Source organism: Coccinella septempunctata, chromosome 7, assembly GCF_907165205.1.
Source record: "Coccinella septempunctata chromosome 7, icCocSept1.1, whole genome shotgun sequence".
NCBI lineage: Eukaryota > Metazoa > Arthropoda > Insecta > Coleoptera > Coccinellidae > Coccinella > Coccinella septempunctata.
Window position 1 is genome coordinate 28,086,125 of NC_058195.1, and position 19,950 is coordinate 28,106,074.

Here is a 19,950-nt window from a genome sequence, read left to right on the forward strand (position 1 = left end):
TTAAATTGACAAACATAAAGGAGTCGGTTCTCACCGAAAACGAGATTTTTTTAATAAAACACATTGAGAATTTCGTCCAACGAAACATACAAGGTCGCGTACAGGAATGTCTTTGATACACACATACAAAAGTAACATCCAAATATCCAATATTTCACTGTGATGTACTATGATTAATTATTTGTTTTTCATGTTAAAATATAACGATGACAAGTTGAGTCGACGTGTCACTATCGTGTCACTCATCCAATGGACCGTCATAGAATTCATTTTCTTTTTCTTTTTCAAGTAAATAGCTGTAAATATTGCTGAGTTTTTGTATGTCCGATTTCTTGTTTATAGTGTATTCACCCTTTTTGATTTCATTTCATGTATTAATCTTTTGTGATAATTTTTTTCTATTTTAAGTATTTTTACGTTTTCAAGATCAATTTGATGGTCCAAGTTATTAGCATGTATTGCCAGTGCACATCGATCCTTGTTTCTTCTGATGTCTGATATGTGTAGGGATATTCTGCTTTTAACCCATTGGGATGTCTGGCCAACATACACACCCCGACAATCCCGACAGCCCAGCTGATAGACCACATTGCTCTTTAATTCTGTTGGTATTGGATCCTTGAGGGTGCTATATAGTGATTTCACTGTTTTTTTATTGTATGTTGTCAGAAGTACCTTTTCGTCTTTGAAAATAGATTTTATCTTGGAAGTCAGTTCTTTAATATTAGGGAGGGATGCATAAAGCTTCTCTTCTGTGTCCTTTTGTTCTTGCTGTTGTACATCAGGCTGGGGTGTTGTCTCCAACGCATATATAAGTTTATTTAACAAAACAGCTGGATATGAATTTTGCCTTAGGATCTCGAATAATGGAGTGGATAGTCTTATAGCTGACTTAGAATATGTTCTACTAGGAGTGACTGAAGACAGAAGAGATGTACTCAGAGCACAAGCGACGAATACGATCACTAACTTCACCCATGGAAACAACAACAGGAGCTCCTCAATACAAAAATGGTACAAAGATGCGAAGAAATTCTTGAAGGACAACGATGACCTAATAGTATTGGACAGTGATAAAGGAGGAGTAACTGTGATAATGAATAAGAGTGAATATAAAAGAAAAATACAGTCTATACTAGATTCAAAAGAATTTAGGGAGGTGCCCAAAGATCCAACCCAAACTATTCAAAATAAATGTAATAAATTTATAACCACATTGTGTGAAAGAGGATACATCAGTGATCAGCAAGCTAAGCAAATGAAAACATATAACTCCACATGCCCGAGAATATATGGAAACCCGAAGGTACACAAGCCTGACAGCCCGTTGAGACCCATTATATCAAGTGTAAATAGTCCCACGTCAAAACTAGCAAAATTTGTGGCAGACATTCTAAAGTCAGCATACAACCCAAACAATGACTATTATATAAAGGACACATTTGACTTCGCTAACCAAATTAATGATTTCCAACTTCCCAACAACCATAAAATAGCATCATTCGATGTAGTTAACTTATTTGGAAACCTAGATAAAAATAATATCATCAAAATCCTAGAAAAAAAGTGGGAACAAATTCAGGAACATGCAAACATTGATAAGGAACTCTTCCTGGAAATTACACTGTTCATACTCGAAAACAACTACTGTACGTTTCGTGGAAAATTCTACCAGCAAATATTTGGCTGTGCGATGGGGTCAGAAATCAGTCCTATTCTAGCATTATACGTTATGGATGATCTACTTGATAACAGCATAAGTAAACTGAAGTTCAGAATACCCTTTATCAAAAAATTCGTCGATGACATTGTCTTGGCCTTGCCTGAAGATCAGATTGAAGACACAATGAGATGCTTCAACTCCTACTGTAAAGACCTGCAGTTTACTATTGAGATGGAAGATCAGGAGCAAGGAGTTCCTTTTCTCGACACAAAAGTACACCGACAAAACATTATCATTAAATTAAATTGGTATAGAAAAAATACCTCAGCAAACAAGTTTATAAATTATCACTCTGACCATAATATGAATATAAAAATCAATTTTATTAAGGGAATGAAAGAGAGAATCATCAAAATATGCCATGAAACCTTCAAACAAAATGCATTGAAAACATTATTCGAGATCCTAAGGCAAAATTCATATCCAGCTGTTTTGTTAAATAAACTTATATATGCGTCGGAGACAACACCCCAGCCTGATGTACAACAGCAAGAACAAAAGGACACAGAAGAGAAGCTTTATGCATCCCTCCCTAATATTAAAGAACTGACTTCCAAGATAAAATCTATTTTCAAAGACGAAAAGGTACTTCTGACAACATACAATAAAAAAACAGTGAAATCACTATATAGCACTCTCAAGGATCCAATACCAACAGAATTAAAGAGCAATGTGGTCTATCAGCTGGGCTGTCGGTATTGTCGGGGTGTGTATGTTGGCCAGACATCCCAATGGGTTAAAAGCAGAATATCCCTACACAGATCAGACATCAGAAGAAACAAGGATCGATGTGCACTGGCAATACATGCTAATAACTTGGACCATCAAATTGATCTTGAAAACGTAAAAATACTTAAAATAGAAAAAAATTATCACAAAAGATTAATACATGAAATGATAGAAATCAAAAAGGGTGAATACACTATAAACAAGAAATCGGACATACAAAAACTCAGCAATATTTACAGCTATTTACTTGAAAAAGAAAAAGAAAATGAATTCTATGACGGTCCATTGGATGAGTGACAGGATAGTGACACGTCGACTCAACTTGTCATCGTTATATTTTAACATGAAAAACAAATAATTAATCATAGTACATCACAGTGAAATATTGGATATTTGGATGTTACTTTTGTATGTGTGTATCAAAGACATTCCTGTACGCGACCTTGTATGTTTCGTTGGACGAAATTCTCAATGTGTTTTATTAAAAAAATCTCGTTTTCGGTGAGAACCGACTCCTTTATGTTTGTCAATTTAACTATTGTATATCTGTATTTTTAGAAACCCTGAGGATGCAATAAATTAATTGCGAAAGCTCGGTAAAGAAAAAAGAGTTCACATTTATTACATCAGATACCTGAGTCACTACACCCTTAACCTGGCAGTATTAAAAAGAAAAGGCTCTTAGTTCTGTTGGCTATATATATATATATATATATATATAAAAACCTGACTGGGAATTTTGTTGCTGTTGCAATATTAGAATCTCATGCTCGAACGTTATCCAGGGTGATTGTAACGTTTCAGGTGAAAGAAGGATTTCTGTTCAAAAAAAGTTCCAGGAGTTACATAGTGATGCACGATGTGAAGCAATAGTGCTGCGTGAGAATCTGGCAGCACCCGGCATTATTTTCTATAGTTGATGTCTCTCGTGTTTCATTGGCTGTAGTCTGGCTGTAGGCATCAGTGATTAGACATGGTCCGATCCGGGACTAGTGAAGTAGGTATTTAGTAATTTCGAGATTCAAAGCTGTTTCCATGACTTTTGACAAAACAGGTATTATCACTTTTGGACAGTTACAGGATGTAGAACACTATTTCTCCTCCTTTGATTTGGGATTCTCTGAAGATATCAAAAAGAAGTTTTCTACAGAAAACACCAGATCGAGGTCACGATCATGATACGTTAACATATCTACGTCGAACTACTGGTTGACTTCCGGAATGTTGTTTGCCGAGACAGAGGGCTTTATCATTGCCATCCAAGATGAAGTGATTCCAACTTCATGAAATATTTTGCCAATGATGCCTCAGTGGCGGACGATAGCTGTCGTTATGGCAGGGCGATGAATGAAACTATCTAGCACATCACCTGGGGATGCCAGGAGTTCGCAGGCACGAAGAACAATATTAGATTGTTCAACATTTTATATAAATGGCTATGAAACACTAATCAAAAAAGTTCTCCTACGGCAAAAAACACCCCAAACTCTACTAGGATCGCACAGTTCTAACAGACCGGAAAATTCCACACAATAGACCAGACCTCATATTACTCAGTAAGGATGAGGACAGAGCACTATTCATCGACGTTGCGATTCCAAATAACAACAATCTACTAAATAAGCACATCGAAAAGATTTCGAGATATAAATACCTCGAGGAACAAACCACGAAACAATGGAAATTGAAAGACATCAAGACTCCAACTAAAGTTGGACGAAAATATCTGTAGAGTCGCGTTCAGAAAATGGTACTGCTAGGGAAGGTTGGAAAGGCACGCACATGGAAAGTGCAGAAGAACATGGGAAAGAACAACGTTCACTTCGATAAGAAGTGCGGGGAGATCAGGAATCGACAACCAGGAAACGCCGATTGTACCAGATCACCACCATGAGCCAGCAAACGAGGAAAGTTCTCCAACAGCGCTTAATCCTATTGATATCTGATATTTTATCAACAGGCCTGATATCGAAGAAACTACCAGAGTATTTGAAGAAACTCCAATTGGACGGAGCTATCTATAGAGTCATGCAGAAACAGAACTGTCATGGACGGCGAGATCGTTACGCAAGTTCCTAGGAAATGCGGGAGAATAAGGAAAACAACACCATCCACTTCGACAGGGAGTCTGGCGACATCAGGAACCTAATTCTCACAAAAATATTGAAAAGTCGCGATCCAGTACAGTGCATCAAGTGTACTGTTCAATCTGAAATTGTAATTCATTGATGAAAAAAATGATAAGTACTCATGTACTTGGGTTTGTACACAATGGGAAAATTCGAAACATACTAAAATCACGATTCACAGGATGTGTATGAAAAATTGCAATTAATTAATTTTTCCTTCTTCGAGTGGCAATATATTAGATTGATGATGATGGTTTGGACACAAAAGTTACAACATCTTGAGTATAAACTCATCAAAAGGTATTCGAATAACGCAATGCGGATAAAAAATTGAATTTTCAACTCACTCATCAGGCTAGCCTCATCTAGTCCATAATTCAGATCATCCAACGTATTTCTCTTCACTTCTTGGATATCTTCCTCAGTAATCTGAAGACTTTTTATGAGTTCTAAATCTGTTTTAGTCGATGATGTTGCACTGATTATGCTGTTAGTCTCTTCATGAGGATGTCCTCCCTCTATGATTTCTAGCAAAGTATCCAAGCTTCTAGTGGAGAGATTGTCTTTTTTTCTGTCACTGATGCGCTGTATTATCGTGGTGAGTGTCGAGAAGCTTATGGTATCTCTGGAAAAATGAATTTGTTTTATAATTTTGACGCGCACTGTATAATGGCTGAAATTGCAACATTGATGCTAAGAAAAGTTGTCCAAGTTGAATTGGAAATCAGAAATGATTTTCTGAATGAATTTCGTGTGAATGAAAACATATTTATTTTTGTGTAAATTTTTTCATTTTGAGGTTATTCATTCATCCATTCCTTCATTGTTCTTGGTAATCACATCAACCCGGCTAGCAGCCCCTCCAAACCAGGATGACGGTAATCTGGACTCAGCACAAGTAGGCTATGTACCCAATAACAGTTCAGTTCAGATCTTGGTCGTTGTATTCTTGGGGTCCCGAGGAACTGCAGGAGGCTTGGTAGAACCAATCCCCAAAAATAGTTTTCAACAGTCACACGGTGTTCGACCATCACAAATTACCAAGAAAATCACTTAACTATTCATGAAATTTTACATCAAACTAATTACAATTAATGTCTTCATCGTTGAGTTAGAATACTATTTTCAAATATATCTGTTTTTTGGACCTTCAAAGTGGGGCGCTTGGAAAAGTACACTTCACGCCGTCACAACCATTTCGGAACCTCAATTTTAAGGTTATATATCCAGGTAAGTTAATTCAGCTTCTATTCTTCGTAACTAATTTGAAATGTACAAAAAATTTATTATACTACAAGGACGAGATGCATACGTCCTTAAACATTGACTAAACTTTCATTTCATCGTGAAAATAATAAAAACTGAAATCAAGACTGACACAAGGAAATCGTAATCGAAGATTTGCTAAAATTCGTATGAATTCCGTCATGTCGCGAGTACGTGGTAAAGCCTGCTCTCTTTGTTCCAAAAAAATTGATAGGTACGACGATCATATCGATTGTACCCCAATGTTTCAATAGTTTACATACCAAGTGTGCTAATATCTCTATATAAGATTTCAACAAGATTCGTGAAAATTCTTCAAAAGCATGGATTTGTGTTTCTTGTGAGACCGGCGGTTACTGAATGTGAAGCCGGTAATGTTGACAACCTAAGTTCGCTCATAAAACAGGCCATTGAAGAGGCAATTGCCCCACTTCGCTACGAAATAACGCAACTGAGGGATACTATTTCTTCACAAAATAAACAAATGAATTCATTCATAGTTACGATCCTAACATTGACAAATGGAAAAAAATCGTTATCTATATCACCAGCTGATCGGAATTCCACTACTGATAATTCAATATCACATGCGACAACAGACTGCATGAATTTGGACTATTCGCTTGTTTCTGATACGAGGGATCCTCTAAAAGAAAAAGACATCGAAACAAGAGGTGGTTTTGTCTCCACTCTTCCTACTGCCACTTCGGGCTCAGAATGGACTATTGTTGGGGCAAAAAAAGCCTTCAAGAAGAACTACTATTTCCGAAGTTGACAAGACTAAGTTTAATCAATCGCTACCAGGTTTACGTCACACAAAGACCAGAACACCTCTAATTATTATTGGAACATCCAAGTCGAATGCGCTTATAAGCGCTCCTAAGAAAAACTTGTCTCACGTCTCAGTCCTTCTACTGATCCCAAAGATATTCTAAAGTTCCTGGATGGGATACTTTCAGCTGCAGAATCTAGTTGCGGGAGACTAAACTCGAGAAGCAACCTAACATATTACTGGGTGTATATAGACCACCTTCGGGTAACTTCAGTCCATTCATGAAGACTCTTCAATATGTCATTACTTATTGCCTGTCTATTTCTGATTTATTTTTTCTGTCTGGTGATCTTAATATCAATTACATAGCTTCCGATGACCCATACAGAAAACCTCTTGAAGATCTCTTCATTAGCTTCAATCTGGAGGGGAAATCATTAGAGCCGACTAAAGTTTTCACCGATAAAAATGGTCACACTTCTCGCAGTAAAGTTGATTCTGTATAATGCGACAATGTAAGCCTTTCAAAAATCAGTTGGCTTTGAAGATGTTGTACTTTTCATTCCTTAATAGTAGGTTAAATTTCGCATCAATTGTCTGAAACCCATTTTACATAATATAACATATATAACTAGAATTGTATCAGCTCAAAAGAAATTCCTCAAATTTTTGAGTTTCAAATGTAACTTTCATTTGAAGCTCAGGGATCCGGATAACTATGAATTAAGGCTCAAACGAAGGTACTCCAGTGGCGGGTATATTCTTCGACACACTTCAACATAATTTTATAGTTGACAAGCTGCACCAACTAGGATTTATAGGAGTCTTCCTCGAATGTAAAAACAGTTTCTACATGTTGATCAAAATCTCAAATGGATTCATCAGGTTGACTATGTCTGCAAGAAGTTGAATAGCGCCTTTCATGCTATATCCAAACTTAAGAAGGCACTTCCAGCAGATGCCCTAATGGGGATCTATTAAAGTATGGTTTACTGTCACCTATGTTATAATGTAGTTTTGTGGGGGTCATCGGTTGAGTCGGGTCGAGGTCTTGAGGCTCATATTCGGTCTGAAACCTCTTGACTCCTGTCGTCCATTTTTTCACGATCACAAGATCCTGACATTTCCATGTATTTTCATTTTGAACTGCCTATTATACATTAATCAGAATAGGCATCTTCTGAAAAAATGTTCTGACTATCATAACTATGACACAGATTTTAGCTTTGTGTATATTTGATTGTAGTTATTCTTCTGGTTATATAAGCCTAGTTTTATTTTATGTCCCTTCAAAGCTGTTTGTATTTTCTTGTCAACTGTGCCCACTGCAGGAAATTTATAATATTTGACATCATCATCTTTGTACTTTATCTGATTGCTGGAGTAAAAGATCTTGTTAATGAGCTCCAGCAATCAGATAAAGTACAAAGATGATGATGTCAAATATTATAAATTTCCTGCAGTGGGCACAGTTGACAAGAAAATACAAACAGCTTTGAAGGGACATAAAATAAAACTAGGCTTATATAACCAGAAGAATAACTACAATCAAATATACACAAAGCTAAAATCTAAAACAGATAACAGGCACAAATCAGATGTAGTTTACAAAATATCCTGTAAGCAATGCCCTATAACATACACAGGTAACACAAGCCAATACTGCTACATGCGAGCGAAACAACACGCTAATGACATTAAAAACAATAAAGAAACCACAGCAGTCGCAAAGCACGCTAAGGACTTCCAACACGAGTTTGATTTCGAGAACGTGAAGGTAATGGCAACGGAACACGTCCTAGAAAAGAGAGAAATCTTGGAAATATTGGAGATTCACAAAGACAAAAACAGCTGCAACTTCAAAACAGACACAGCGAAGTTGAACACATTGTATAAAGTCCTACTGAGTTGACATTTCATATAGTAAAATATAAAGAAGAGAAAAAGGGTTAAATAGAAAAAGATTGTGATGGGTTGATACGTGAGGGGTTGATACGTGGGCGGCATCCAGCGGACGGAAGTGGAAGCGACGGTGTACTGATCGTATGACAACAGCCAACTGTTTAAATAACGACCTAATAATGACATTTCATTAGGTAGAACGTAGTCTGACTGCATAGTGATGAAAAATAAATCCTTAATTTAAATTAATATAAAACTTACTCCGTGTACTCGATTCATGATTCCGAGATTAAGAATTTTGACAAAGGTGAAAAATAAGAGACTGTAAGTGTTTCCCAATAAAACCTTGTAATACCGTTGTGTCTGTGAAGATGTTATTTTGATATAATTGTGTAATTGTGTTGTCGTGTATTTTAATATTGTATGCTTTAATGACTTAAATTTTAATGTTGTACATGTTGAATTTCTACAAATTTGTAATTTCCGTATTTTCAGCCTCTGATGAAGCCAAAATAAAGTTGGCGAAACGTTAGGTGAACTCCTAGTATATACTTACCTGCTACACCTGTCCTAGCAACCCGCTACAATACTTTCATCATAATATTGGGGACGCGAAACATACAGACATTAATAATAATTGGAATGTGGTACTGAATAGTGATGACGTTAATACTAATGTTGATGTCTTTTATAAACGTCTTCAAGATGTACTTAACCAAGGTGTCCCTAAAGTAAAAGTTCGCAAAAAATATCCAAGCTATTTCTGTCACAGGACAATTAAGCTGTAAAACGTAAGCAAAAGCTTCATAATAAATGGAAGGTGTATAAAGACCAGCGGCATTACATTGAATTTAAAAAGTTGAGAAAACTCTGTAAGATTCATATTAAAGAAGATTTTCATTAATACGTTAACAAAATACAATCTGAAATCGTTGTTAATCCTAAGAAGCTCTTCTCGTTCATTTCCACTAAAGAAAAAAATGTTAGTTTTCCCAGCGCTATGACTTTGAACGACGAAATCTCTAATGGAGGTCATGAATCATGTGAGCTTTTTGAGAAATATTTCAAAAGTGTTTACGTTGAACCATCTTCACAGGTATCATCGAAGTTAACTGAGAGTTCACATTGTTCTCGAAATTTTTGTGGTCTTCAGTTCTCTGTAGATGAGGTTGAACAGGCTCTGAAAAAACTAAATAAAAATAAAGGAGCTATACCCGATGGCATTCCCTCATACTTTATCTGTTTTTGTTCTTCTTCGTTAAAGTATCCTCTAACTTCATTTTTTTATCAGTCTTTACGAAGTGGTGTGTTTCCTGACAGATGGAAGGAGTCATGTATTGTTCCCATATTTAAAAGTGGGGACAGAACTAACGTAATGAATTATAGACCGATAAGCAAATTGTGTATTTTTGAAAAAGTGTTTGAACAGCTTATTTATACTTCACTTTCATATTCAGTGGGTGACCAAATAATCCAGGAACAGCATGGATTTCTGAAGGGGAGATCGGTTGAGACCAATCTTGTTGATTTCGCTGAGTTTCTCCATGATTTCCTGGACCTACGCGTTCAGGTCGATGCCATATATACTGACTTCAGTAAGGCATTTGATAAGATTAGTATTGAACGGCTCGTGTCGGCTCTTGCTGGTGTCCGTGTGTGTGGTGTCGTGTTGCGATGGTTCAAATCCTATCTGACGAAGAGACGACAGTTTGTGTCAGTTAACGGTTATTCCTCTGAACTTTTCGAAACCAATTCTGGGGTTCCTCAAGGTTCTCATCTTGGGCCACTTCTTTTTTTATTTACATAAACAATATATCAAAATGCTTCGAGAGTTGCAAATTTTTACTTTTTGCTGACGACCTTAAGTTGTTTATGAGGGTGAGGAGCCTTGAGGACTGTGTTCAGCTCCAGCGCGAGCTTAATAACTTGATACGCTTTTGTCTGAAAATCATCTGGTCTTAAATATTTCTAAATGTCAGGTTATTACATATACAAGAAATATGTGCCCTATAAAATACCCGTACTGTCTTGGTGGTGAAGAATTGTGTAGAGTAAGCCAAGTTAGAGATCTTGGAGTAATTTTCGACTCTAAACTGATTTTTGACGCTCAGGTGGAGGCAGTAGTCAATTCCTCTAATAGACTGCTTGGGTACTTGATTCGTCAATGTCGCCCATTTAGTGATTTGACTTCTCTAAGAACTCTTTACTACTCCTTCATTTTCTCCAAATTAAACTTCGCTTCAACTGTATGGTGCCCTCAGTATTTGACATACATTGATCGCATTGAAAATGTTCAGAAAAGGTTTTTTATTTATTTATTTACATTATAACTAGGATTGAGGTAAACCTATAAATCCAAAAAATATAAATCTATAATTCTGTAACTAACAATCGTGAGAGAAGAATTCTAACTTATAAAGCAACACAAAATCAGAGCAAAATGCGCATTTCATCCAACCTGTTTTTGAAGGCGTTCACCGAGGCAGCCCCCACAACTGTAGTCGGCAGACGATTCCATTGATTGAACACTCTGTTGAAAAGGATCCTCTGTCTAATCGATGTTTTGAATGGTTCCTTCTGTAGCTTGAAGCGATGACCTCTCAAACTATTGGTGTTAAGGCGATACATGTTTTCGAGTTCCTCCCCAAAGTGGCCATGTACAGCACGAAATGTGAAAATGAGATCACCCCTGGCCCGACGCTCTGCAAAACTGGACAGACCAAATATAAGGAGGCGATCCTCATAGGACGGTCGCTGATATGAATATGGCAGGCGTGTGGTCCAGCGTTGAACGGATTCCAGTAAGTTTTCATCGTATTTGGTCGAAGGCCACCACACCTGTCCAGCGTACCCCATAATGGGGCGAATATATGTTCTATATAAGAACTTCCAAGTCGGAATACTGGAGTTCCTGAAGGTCTTAGCCAACAAGTACCCGACCTGCCTCGCCCTACCCGCAACTGCTGCCACATGGTATGACCAGCACAAATCTGAATCCACAACAACTCCCAGATCAACATGGCGAGTCACTGACTCCAGTCTACAACCGTCGATCCAATAGGACAATTTTGGATTATTTTTGCCTATGTGAAGTACACAACACTTGCTGACATTCAGTGGCAAAATCCAGGCAAGGCACCATTCCATGAGGATATCAAGGTCCCTCTAGAGGAGATCACCCTGTAGAAGAGGAAAGCCGTAGAGTTTAGTATCGTCAGCAAATGTAGAGATGAAGGACCGAATAAGTGGAGGCAAATCAGAAACATATAAAACAAAGAGGATGGGTCCCAACACTGATCCTTGCGGAACACCCGATGTAACCGGTTTCTCAGTGGTGGAATAAGCACCACCCACACGTACACGAAACCTGCGATTGCAGAGAAAAGACTTGAGCCAGCGCAACAGTCCTCCTCTAACACCCAGATGCTCCAACTTGGCGAGGAGACGCCTGTGAGGCACCTTATCGAACGCCCTAGAAAAATCCAAGTATATCACGTCAACAGGTGATCCAGAGTCCAAGGCCTTAGTCCATTCGGCAACGCACGAGAGGAGGTTCGTTATTGTGGAGCGTTTTGGTACGAACCCGTGCTGAGATTTTGGGATCAACTCGTTATCCAAGCAGAATTGTTGCAAGTGGTCGCTTATGATCCTCTCCAGAACCTTAGAAACAGCAGAAAGTATACTTATGGGGCGATAGTTAGAGGGATCTAGTTTATCACCCTTTTTAAATATGGGAGTTATGGACGCATTGAGCCAGTCGGATGGAATACAGGATGAGTTGACAGATCTCGAGAACAGAATCTTCAAGGGAGGAGCGAAGGCTTCAGCACATTGTTTAAGCAGACGAGTGGTGATCCCATCAATACCCGGCGCGGTATCCACTCTCAAATCCAATAGATACTTCTTGATTATTTGTTGGGTAATCACGACGTCTGGTATGTCTGCAGCGATGCGGTCCACATTAGGAGTGGTGCGGCTCCACAGTAAAATTAGAAGCGAAGGTTTCGGATAGGACGTTAGCAGACTCGACGTAAGTGCCACACAATTTCCCTGATTGCTCCCTTACAGTGGGAATACCAACTTTTGAGTTGATTGAGGATCTCACATACTTGAATAGTCTCTTTTTATTTCCAGAATTGACCAGTTTTTCTTCGTAAGAGGATTTCGCATGATAAATAGACTTCGAAACGAAGTTTGAGAAAGATCGATGATTCTCATAATTCTCTACTGATCTGTTTCGAATGTATTTTCTCCACAAAGATTTCTTCTGTCTGACGAGATGTAGAATACGCTAATTGATCCACGGTTTTAATGGGTGTGTTCGGACAATCCTTATCTGCTCGTTAGCTGAAACAGCCTCTCGTGTTTTGTTCAGAAATATGCTCCAAATCGTATCGATGTCTGAATCGTTCATGATGTTAGACCAGTTGATAGAATTGAGATGGGAAGAAACCCCATCGTAGTCGATAAATCTCAAAGTTTTCTCCTCCCTGAGATCACAGGAAGAAACGAGCATCTGAATTTCAGTTGTCAATACCAAGTGGTCAGATTTCCCCAAAGGTGGCAGATAATTTATTTCTGAGATGATATTTGGATCAGAAACTATAAAGAGATCAAGAAGTGAAGGAGTCTGACCGGATCTGTACCTAGTTGGTTGAGTTACGACTTGTTGGCAACCGGAACTGTGAACGAAGTCGGCATAAGGCAAGGAGGGCGAGTTCTGAGATGGCATCGCCGCAAGCGTCCAATCGACATCTGGACAATTAAAGTCACCAGTGATTAGAATATTCTGATATTTCTCCGAAGTTGTTGTAAGAAATCGCGCACACTCTGTATCAGACGAGCACGGATAGGGTCGATATATACATCCAATAAAGAGAGAGGAGTGTTGGTTGGAAATAACCATGAACAAATTATCTATACCCGGCCAATCGTTTTGCTGGATATCAATTTTGAAAAAATTAGTGATTGCTTCGTTGAGATATATGCATACTCCGTGATGACCAATAGTTTCCGTACTGTCGGCTCGATACAAAGAATACCCTGGTATAGAAATGACAGAGTCACTTATTGATGGCCTCAACCAAGTCTCTGAGATGAAAATTATGTATGGCTTGTGTATTTGGACGTAGATGAGAAGTTCACTATATTTAGAGGATATTGATTGCGCGTTTGTGTAAAGAACTGGCCAGATGCAGAGGTTATTCAGTTTTTTGAGTCGTGAGCACCAGGAGGCTGTCGTGGGCAAGCGACAATCGTAGGTTCATGATTAACATATTTGATAGTCAGATCCTTCTCACCTCGGTTCTGTCGGTCTTTGAGCTCCTGTCTGAGTGAACGTAAAGAAGCTAACTGGGACTTGGTTTTGTCGTCCTGGATGATTATTTCTCGGAATTCGGGATGGCCACGGAGAGAATTTTTGTTGCGTAGGAGGCTCATGACAATGTCAGGGTTTGAGAAGGTTAATTTCATCCATCTAGGCCTTGAGGTATTCTTAGATCGTAATCTGACAACACTCATTAGCGAGTGGCTGGACGACTTGCGTATGTGTTCGACAATGGCAGATGCTGTTTTTCGGTCGTCTGATTCACATCTACCCTCTGGAGCGTTGATGATTATGATATTGTAGGATCTCTTTACTCGATCCAAAATTTCAGGGGTTGAATCCACAGCAACATTCACAGAAGAACTGGCCCGGGCAAACGATGACTCAAGGTTAACCATTGTACTCCTCATGGATGAAAGATTTTCAGAAAGCGACTGTTGATAAGTTCGCAACTCAGAGATCTCCGTCTCGCAAGAATGAATCGCAGAATCATGATCAGCCAGAGTTCTGGAGTGCTCAGCGATCGCTTCGGAACAGCTGGACAACTGAAGGAAGAGGTCATCCTGGCGTTTTTCAATGCGTTCCATGCTAGATGTTAGATTACGCATTTGTTCCATCAATATCTCAAAATGTTTTACTGTCAACACCGCATCAGCGACATTCACATCCTCATTAGAGCTAGCGATGGGGGGTGGATTTATCGGGCCTCGACCCTGAGAATTGCTGCGAAGAAGCCTCTCACCTGAGGTACATGGGGAACATGACCACCTTTCAGCACCCTCCCCCAGAAAATCAACATCATTTTTAGTTAAATTGACACAATCATAGTGAAACTGTTTCTTACATTTAAAACATTGTATCGATGAGGCAGAGCCTGATATCCCTCTGGCGCAACCACCACAAACGCGCGGCATAATTAGAAAAATCTTCTACTGGGGGATCGGAAATGGAAAGACTATTCACCTTCTTGGACCTATAAGAAGGACTTACACACAGAACAGGAAGGCCACGGTTAGGAAAAGGATATAAACAATTGGATATGAGGAAATACTATATTGGAAAATCTACCCTTCGAATAAATCAACCGACTGCGATCAGCAAGTGACCAGGATCGAGCTAGTCGTTCAGTGGGGACACAACCTAAGTGTGGACCGCACTCACAGAGCAGAAGATGCGTATTACAGTCCGCGCCCAGTTAGTTCGAAAGAAAAGTAAGTAAACAAACAATATCAATAGGGGAATTCACCGCAATAAACCAGGTGAAACGAAGGAAATTGATATAGAGTTACGAATCGATATCGATAATGTGAGTGAGAAAGTTTAATTAAGATCAGTTGGATTTTACCAGCGATATTGCTCTCAATCAGCACAGCAACACACACACGTCAGCACCAACGATTGTCAGCAGTTTCTCAGATTTCTAAGCTTTAAATGTACTTTTCGCCTTGTTCCTGGAAATACTGAAAATTATAATATCAGGCTCAAATTTTTCAACATGATCAGTCTTGAGGATCGCAGGAAGGTTAATGACATCTTATTCTTCGTCAAACTCCTTAACTTCGAGCTTCATGATAGTAACCTTTTCCGTCAAATTGATATTAATGTACCCGATAGGAGACTGAGACGTCCAGATATTTTCCATCTCAAGTTTCGAAATACCAGATGCGCACAGAATTCGCCACTTCAGAAAATGACTCATTTGTGTAACAGTGTGAATGATTATTTCAATTTATTTTCCAATAAATCTAAACAGTTGGAGAAATCCTTGAAAAATCATTATTCATTATAATAGTCCGATGACATTCGCGTACAGACCGTCTTATAGAGCAGGTGTTTTCGGATAAACTTATCGCTGAGAAAATATGTTCGTAAAACGAACAAATACAATAATTCTTGATTTCAAATGCGTGGGGAAAAAACCGACTCCACTTTCGATACATCGATGGATCAGAGAAAAATTCAAATTAAAAAATGAAGAAATTACTGCAATTCAATATGATTATGCCCGAGCGAAAATTTATATCAAACTGATCATAGAGCAACTGATGAAGGAAACATTAAAGAAATACGAAACAGTAGAACTTAAATACAGGGATGAAGAAAATACGGAATATACAATTATATTGGCTGAAGATGTAATGGAAACTATTGTGAGAATACATGAAGTTCCAATTGAAGTGAATAACGAAATAATAAAAAGTGAATTAGAAAAATATGGAAAAGTAAATGGAATCGCTAGAGAAAAATGGAGTGGGCACGAGGACCTTTTTCCGGTTGAGAATGGTATCAGAGCTGTGAAAATGGTAATGAAAAAGGATACCATGAGAAAAAGGATTGTCCAAGTAAACCATCTAACAGAATGAAAATTCTCAGGAATGACTTGAACCCTCATGCATCAAATACAAATGAATACGAGAGGGGACCAACAACCTACTCGGAGGTGACAGCTGGAAGCTATAAAGAAACGGAATACAGACAAGAAAATCCCACAAACGAGGAAAAGCAAGGAAAATACACAAGTACAAATGAAACCCAACAGAGGAATGACTCCACTGAAACAGAAGAAGAGTCGTCTGAAGGAGAAGAAAGAAAAAATCAAGATGATATTGACGGTGATATATCAAGTATCTTGGATACGCCCGAAATAATAGAAAGTACACAGGACCCAAAAGAAAAAACACAGATTATAGCATCTGAACGTAAAAGAGAAAGGAAAAGAAGCAGGAAACTCGGAAAGAATAACAGTTCAAGTGAAGAAGAAATAAAAATACGGAAACTAAAGATAAAACTTGATGGACCAGATGGACTCACTATTGAGGAGAAAATAGGTGAAATGATTATAGAAAATAATAATAATGGCCTCAATGCCGAATAATTTAGGGAACCTTGCTCAAAATCTTTTTTATTCTTGTCTTTTCGCTATGATACATAAAATTGCATCCATAAACTGTAACGGCATAAAGTTTAGGCTGAAACAAGACAGCTTAACGGAATTTATTGTTCAAAATGATTTAGATCTAGTTCTTCTACAAGAAATCAATAGTCATTTTTTTGCATGCCCGTTTGGATATTATTTGTTTACAAATATTGGTACAGATGAAAGGGGGACTGCAGTGATATATAGAACGGGCTATCATCTGTTTGATATGTTATGTTCACCAGATGGAAGAATTCTTTCTTTCGACTTCGAAAATGTAAGATATATTAATTTATATGCGCCTTCAGGTTCTAATAAGTCTAAAGAGAGGGAAGAATTCTTTCAATCTGCTGTGATAACCCATATAAAATTAAATCAGAACAATTTGATCTTGGGGGATTTCAACTGTGTTGTCAGAGAGAAAGACTCACGAAATAAAAAAAGAATAATAAGTAGAAACTTGTGTAATTTCATAGATAGTATCAAAGTGAAAGATATATGGGAGTACCTTCCATAGATAACCTATAGATGCGCAACTCTCTGTCTGAATTTGTTTCCTTATAGAGCGACATCTATTGAGTTTTTTACTTTTTCGCCGGCATGATTTTGACAGCGTTGCTACCAGAATTACAGATGCCTACTGAACTGCCAATGCATTCGTTTTGAATTTTAATACCTCAAGATTGAAATTTCGGCCGCGTATCATCACAAATTTATGCCGAAAATAATCTAATTTCCGACATAAATTAGTAATGATGCGCAGCAGATTTAAAACTTTCCATGAAAATTTCAATTGGTAGATTTGGTAACATCTGATTGGAAAAATTTCTCTATAGGAATAAAAGAAGATAATTCCTCCTCATATTGGGCTTGATACTCCTCAACATCTACTGGCCCCCTGAGTTCTTCCTTAATTTTGAAATGGGTTATTAAAAACAGTTATTTTGGCGAGGATATTTAGAGTTGAGCGATGAAAAATAGTACCTATTAAATGTTCAGGAGGGTCTCACCAATTTTGTGTTTGTCTTCATTTAAAGAATTATGTAGTGGGTTTATAGCTATACTTTTGCCATAATTACTTCCAAGCAATCAGAACATTCAATATAATATCTTTCATCGTTTTTCTGGCTAAATATCCCGCCACATACGGTTTCCTCAATTTTTTACATTCTTACGTCAAAAGTTTTGACTTCCATCACATTGTTGTTGTTTTTATTTTTTTTTTCTTTCTTGATCAAAGTTGCTGGTTATTAGTATTGAATAGATATTCGTGAAGAAATCTACTCTAAGATATCTATTCGTCGATAGTTAAAAGGAAAAAACTCGATAGATGGCACTACTTCTGCTCGAACAAAATCATTTCAAGGGAGTTAACCCCCCCTGGTACCTTCATGGGGACATAGTCGATTTTACCTACTACAGGGGAAAGTCCGCAGCATTTTTTTTTTTTTTTTTTGGTGTAGCAGGGGGAAAATCTGCAAGACAGACGAACCACCCTCATCTCCTGACGGGGAACAGTGTGGGGTTTTTCACTCTCCTGAGCTCGAGACCCACTAAAAACCCTACTGCTTTTTGAATTTTGGTTCCGGGCATTTGCCTATAAACCGTTCATCTCTTGGTCGGTTTTCTTCTCGCACACTATTGTGCTGGGATTTATTGGGATTTATGTGTTTATCCTCTATTGGATTAACACTTTATTGAAATTTTCAATAAGTTTCTGTTGTTATTTTAATCTCTTTTTAATTGATCTCTTGGTCTCCTTCGGTAAATTCGCATTCTCCTTTTGTCTTCCTCTGGGTCGTAGTCCACTAGTCTCCTGAGTTCTTGATTCGGATGGTTTTTCGCTGTTTCGAATAATTTCTCTGCTTTTCTGTTCATGAATTCCGTTATGGTTTCCCATTTCAGGTCCTTACAAATCTGTCTATTCCTGACAAACCAAGGTGCATCTATTGCACATCGTAGCAGCTTGTTTTCAGTGGCCTGAATTCTTTTGATATGGCTCTTTGCCGCGAAACCCCAGGCAACTGATCCATAAGTCAGTTGAGGCCTAGCAACGGCTTTGATTATCTTCAATTTTGTCTCTTTCGACATGTGGCTTCTTCTTCCTATCAGAGGATAAAGTCTATTCATCGCTGCTTTCGTTTTGTCGATTGCTTGTTTGATATGACTTTTCCAAGTAAGTCCTTTGTCAAGTGTTATTCCTAAATATTTGGCTTCATTTTTCCAGTCGATTTCTTCGCCGTCAACATCCAGTTTCGTTGTGGGTCGCAGTCTTCTCTTCTGTAGTAATATTGCTTGGCTCTTTTGTCCATTGAGCTTGATTTTCCACTTTATGCACCAGTCATTTGTTTCGTCAATCGACTCTTGTAGAACTCGTTCTATTATTTCAGGATTTCGGTGTCGAGTTGCTATGCCTGTGTCGTCAGCATATAACGTTAGCATGGTTCTTGGATTGTTCGGAATATCGTGGATGTATATGTTGTACAGAAGTGGCCCAAGTACTGATCCTTGGGGTACTCCAGCCTCAATATCTCTTGTTGAGGAGCATTCTCCTCCCACATTCTCTCCCCGTAAAATCTTCTATTTTTGAGATAATTCCGTATCAACTTGCATATTTTGATCGAATATCCAGCACATCTCATCTTATATATTAATCCTTCATGCCATACTCTGTCGAATGCTCTGGCGACGTCTAGTAAAACAAGACCTGTAGCTTGTTTATTTTGGAATCCCTCTGTTATGTACTCTGTGAGCCTTAATAATTGTTGTTCTGTTGAATGCTCTCTTCTGAATCCGAACTGTTCTGGTGGAATTAGTTTCAGATTTTCGGTTTCCTCATTTAGCCTCGTGGCGATAATTCTTTCTACTACTTTTCCTAAAGCCGACAGTAGACTTATCGGTCTGTAGTTTTGTGGAAACTTCTTCTCTTTGAATGGTTTATTGAATACTATGACTTCTGCTGTTTTCCATTTTTCTGGGTAGTGTTCTGTCCTCATAATTCCATTCGCGATATTAGTTAGAGCGGCTATACCTTTTCTAGGTAATTTCTTTAACATAACATTCGTTATTTTATCGCTTCCGGGAGCTTTCCTCTTCTTCAAACTTCTAATTATTTCCCTGATTTCATTTGGCGATGTTGGCTTGTCTATTTCAGCAGTCGCTGGTAATTCATCCATTTCTTCATCA

At 38.1% G+C, this 19,950-nt stretch overlaps 2 protein-coding genes across 2 annotated transcripts in view; one reads left to right on the forward strand and one right to left on the reverse strand.

The window, feature by feature from the left end:
- LOC123317054 overlaps window positions 1-19,950 on the reverse strand; it is a 123,631-nt gene that overhangs the window by 6,261 nt on the left and 97,420 nt on the right. Inside the window, exon 4 of the mRNA XM_044903412.1 lies at window positions 4,929-5,206. Coding sequence (XP_044759347.1) covers window positions 4,929-5,206 — 278 coding nt within the window. The remainder of the gene's footprint in view (window positions 1-4,928; window positions 5,207-19,950) is intronic.
- On the forward strand, window positions 1,416-3,107 carry LOC123317053. Its single transcript, XM_044903410.1, has 2 exons — window positions 1,416-2,953; window positions 3,011-3,107. The coding sequence occupies exon 1, from the start codon at window positions 1,694-1,696 to the stop codon at window positions 2,747-2,749; it is 1,056 nt and encodes a 351-aa protein (XP_044759345.1). The 5' UTR covers window positions 1,416-1,693; the 3' UTR covers window positions 2,750-2,953; window positions 3,011-3,107.

What these genes read in the sequence shown, in the direction of transcription:
- LOC123317053 (XM_044903410.1), top strand. Translation starts at nt 1,694, where the DNA reads ATGGGGTCAGAAATCAGTCCTATTCTAGCATTATACGTTATGGATGAT.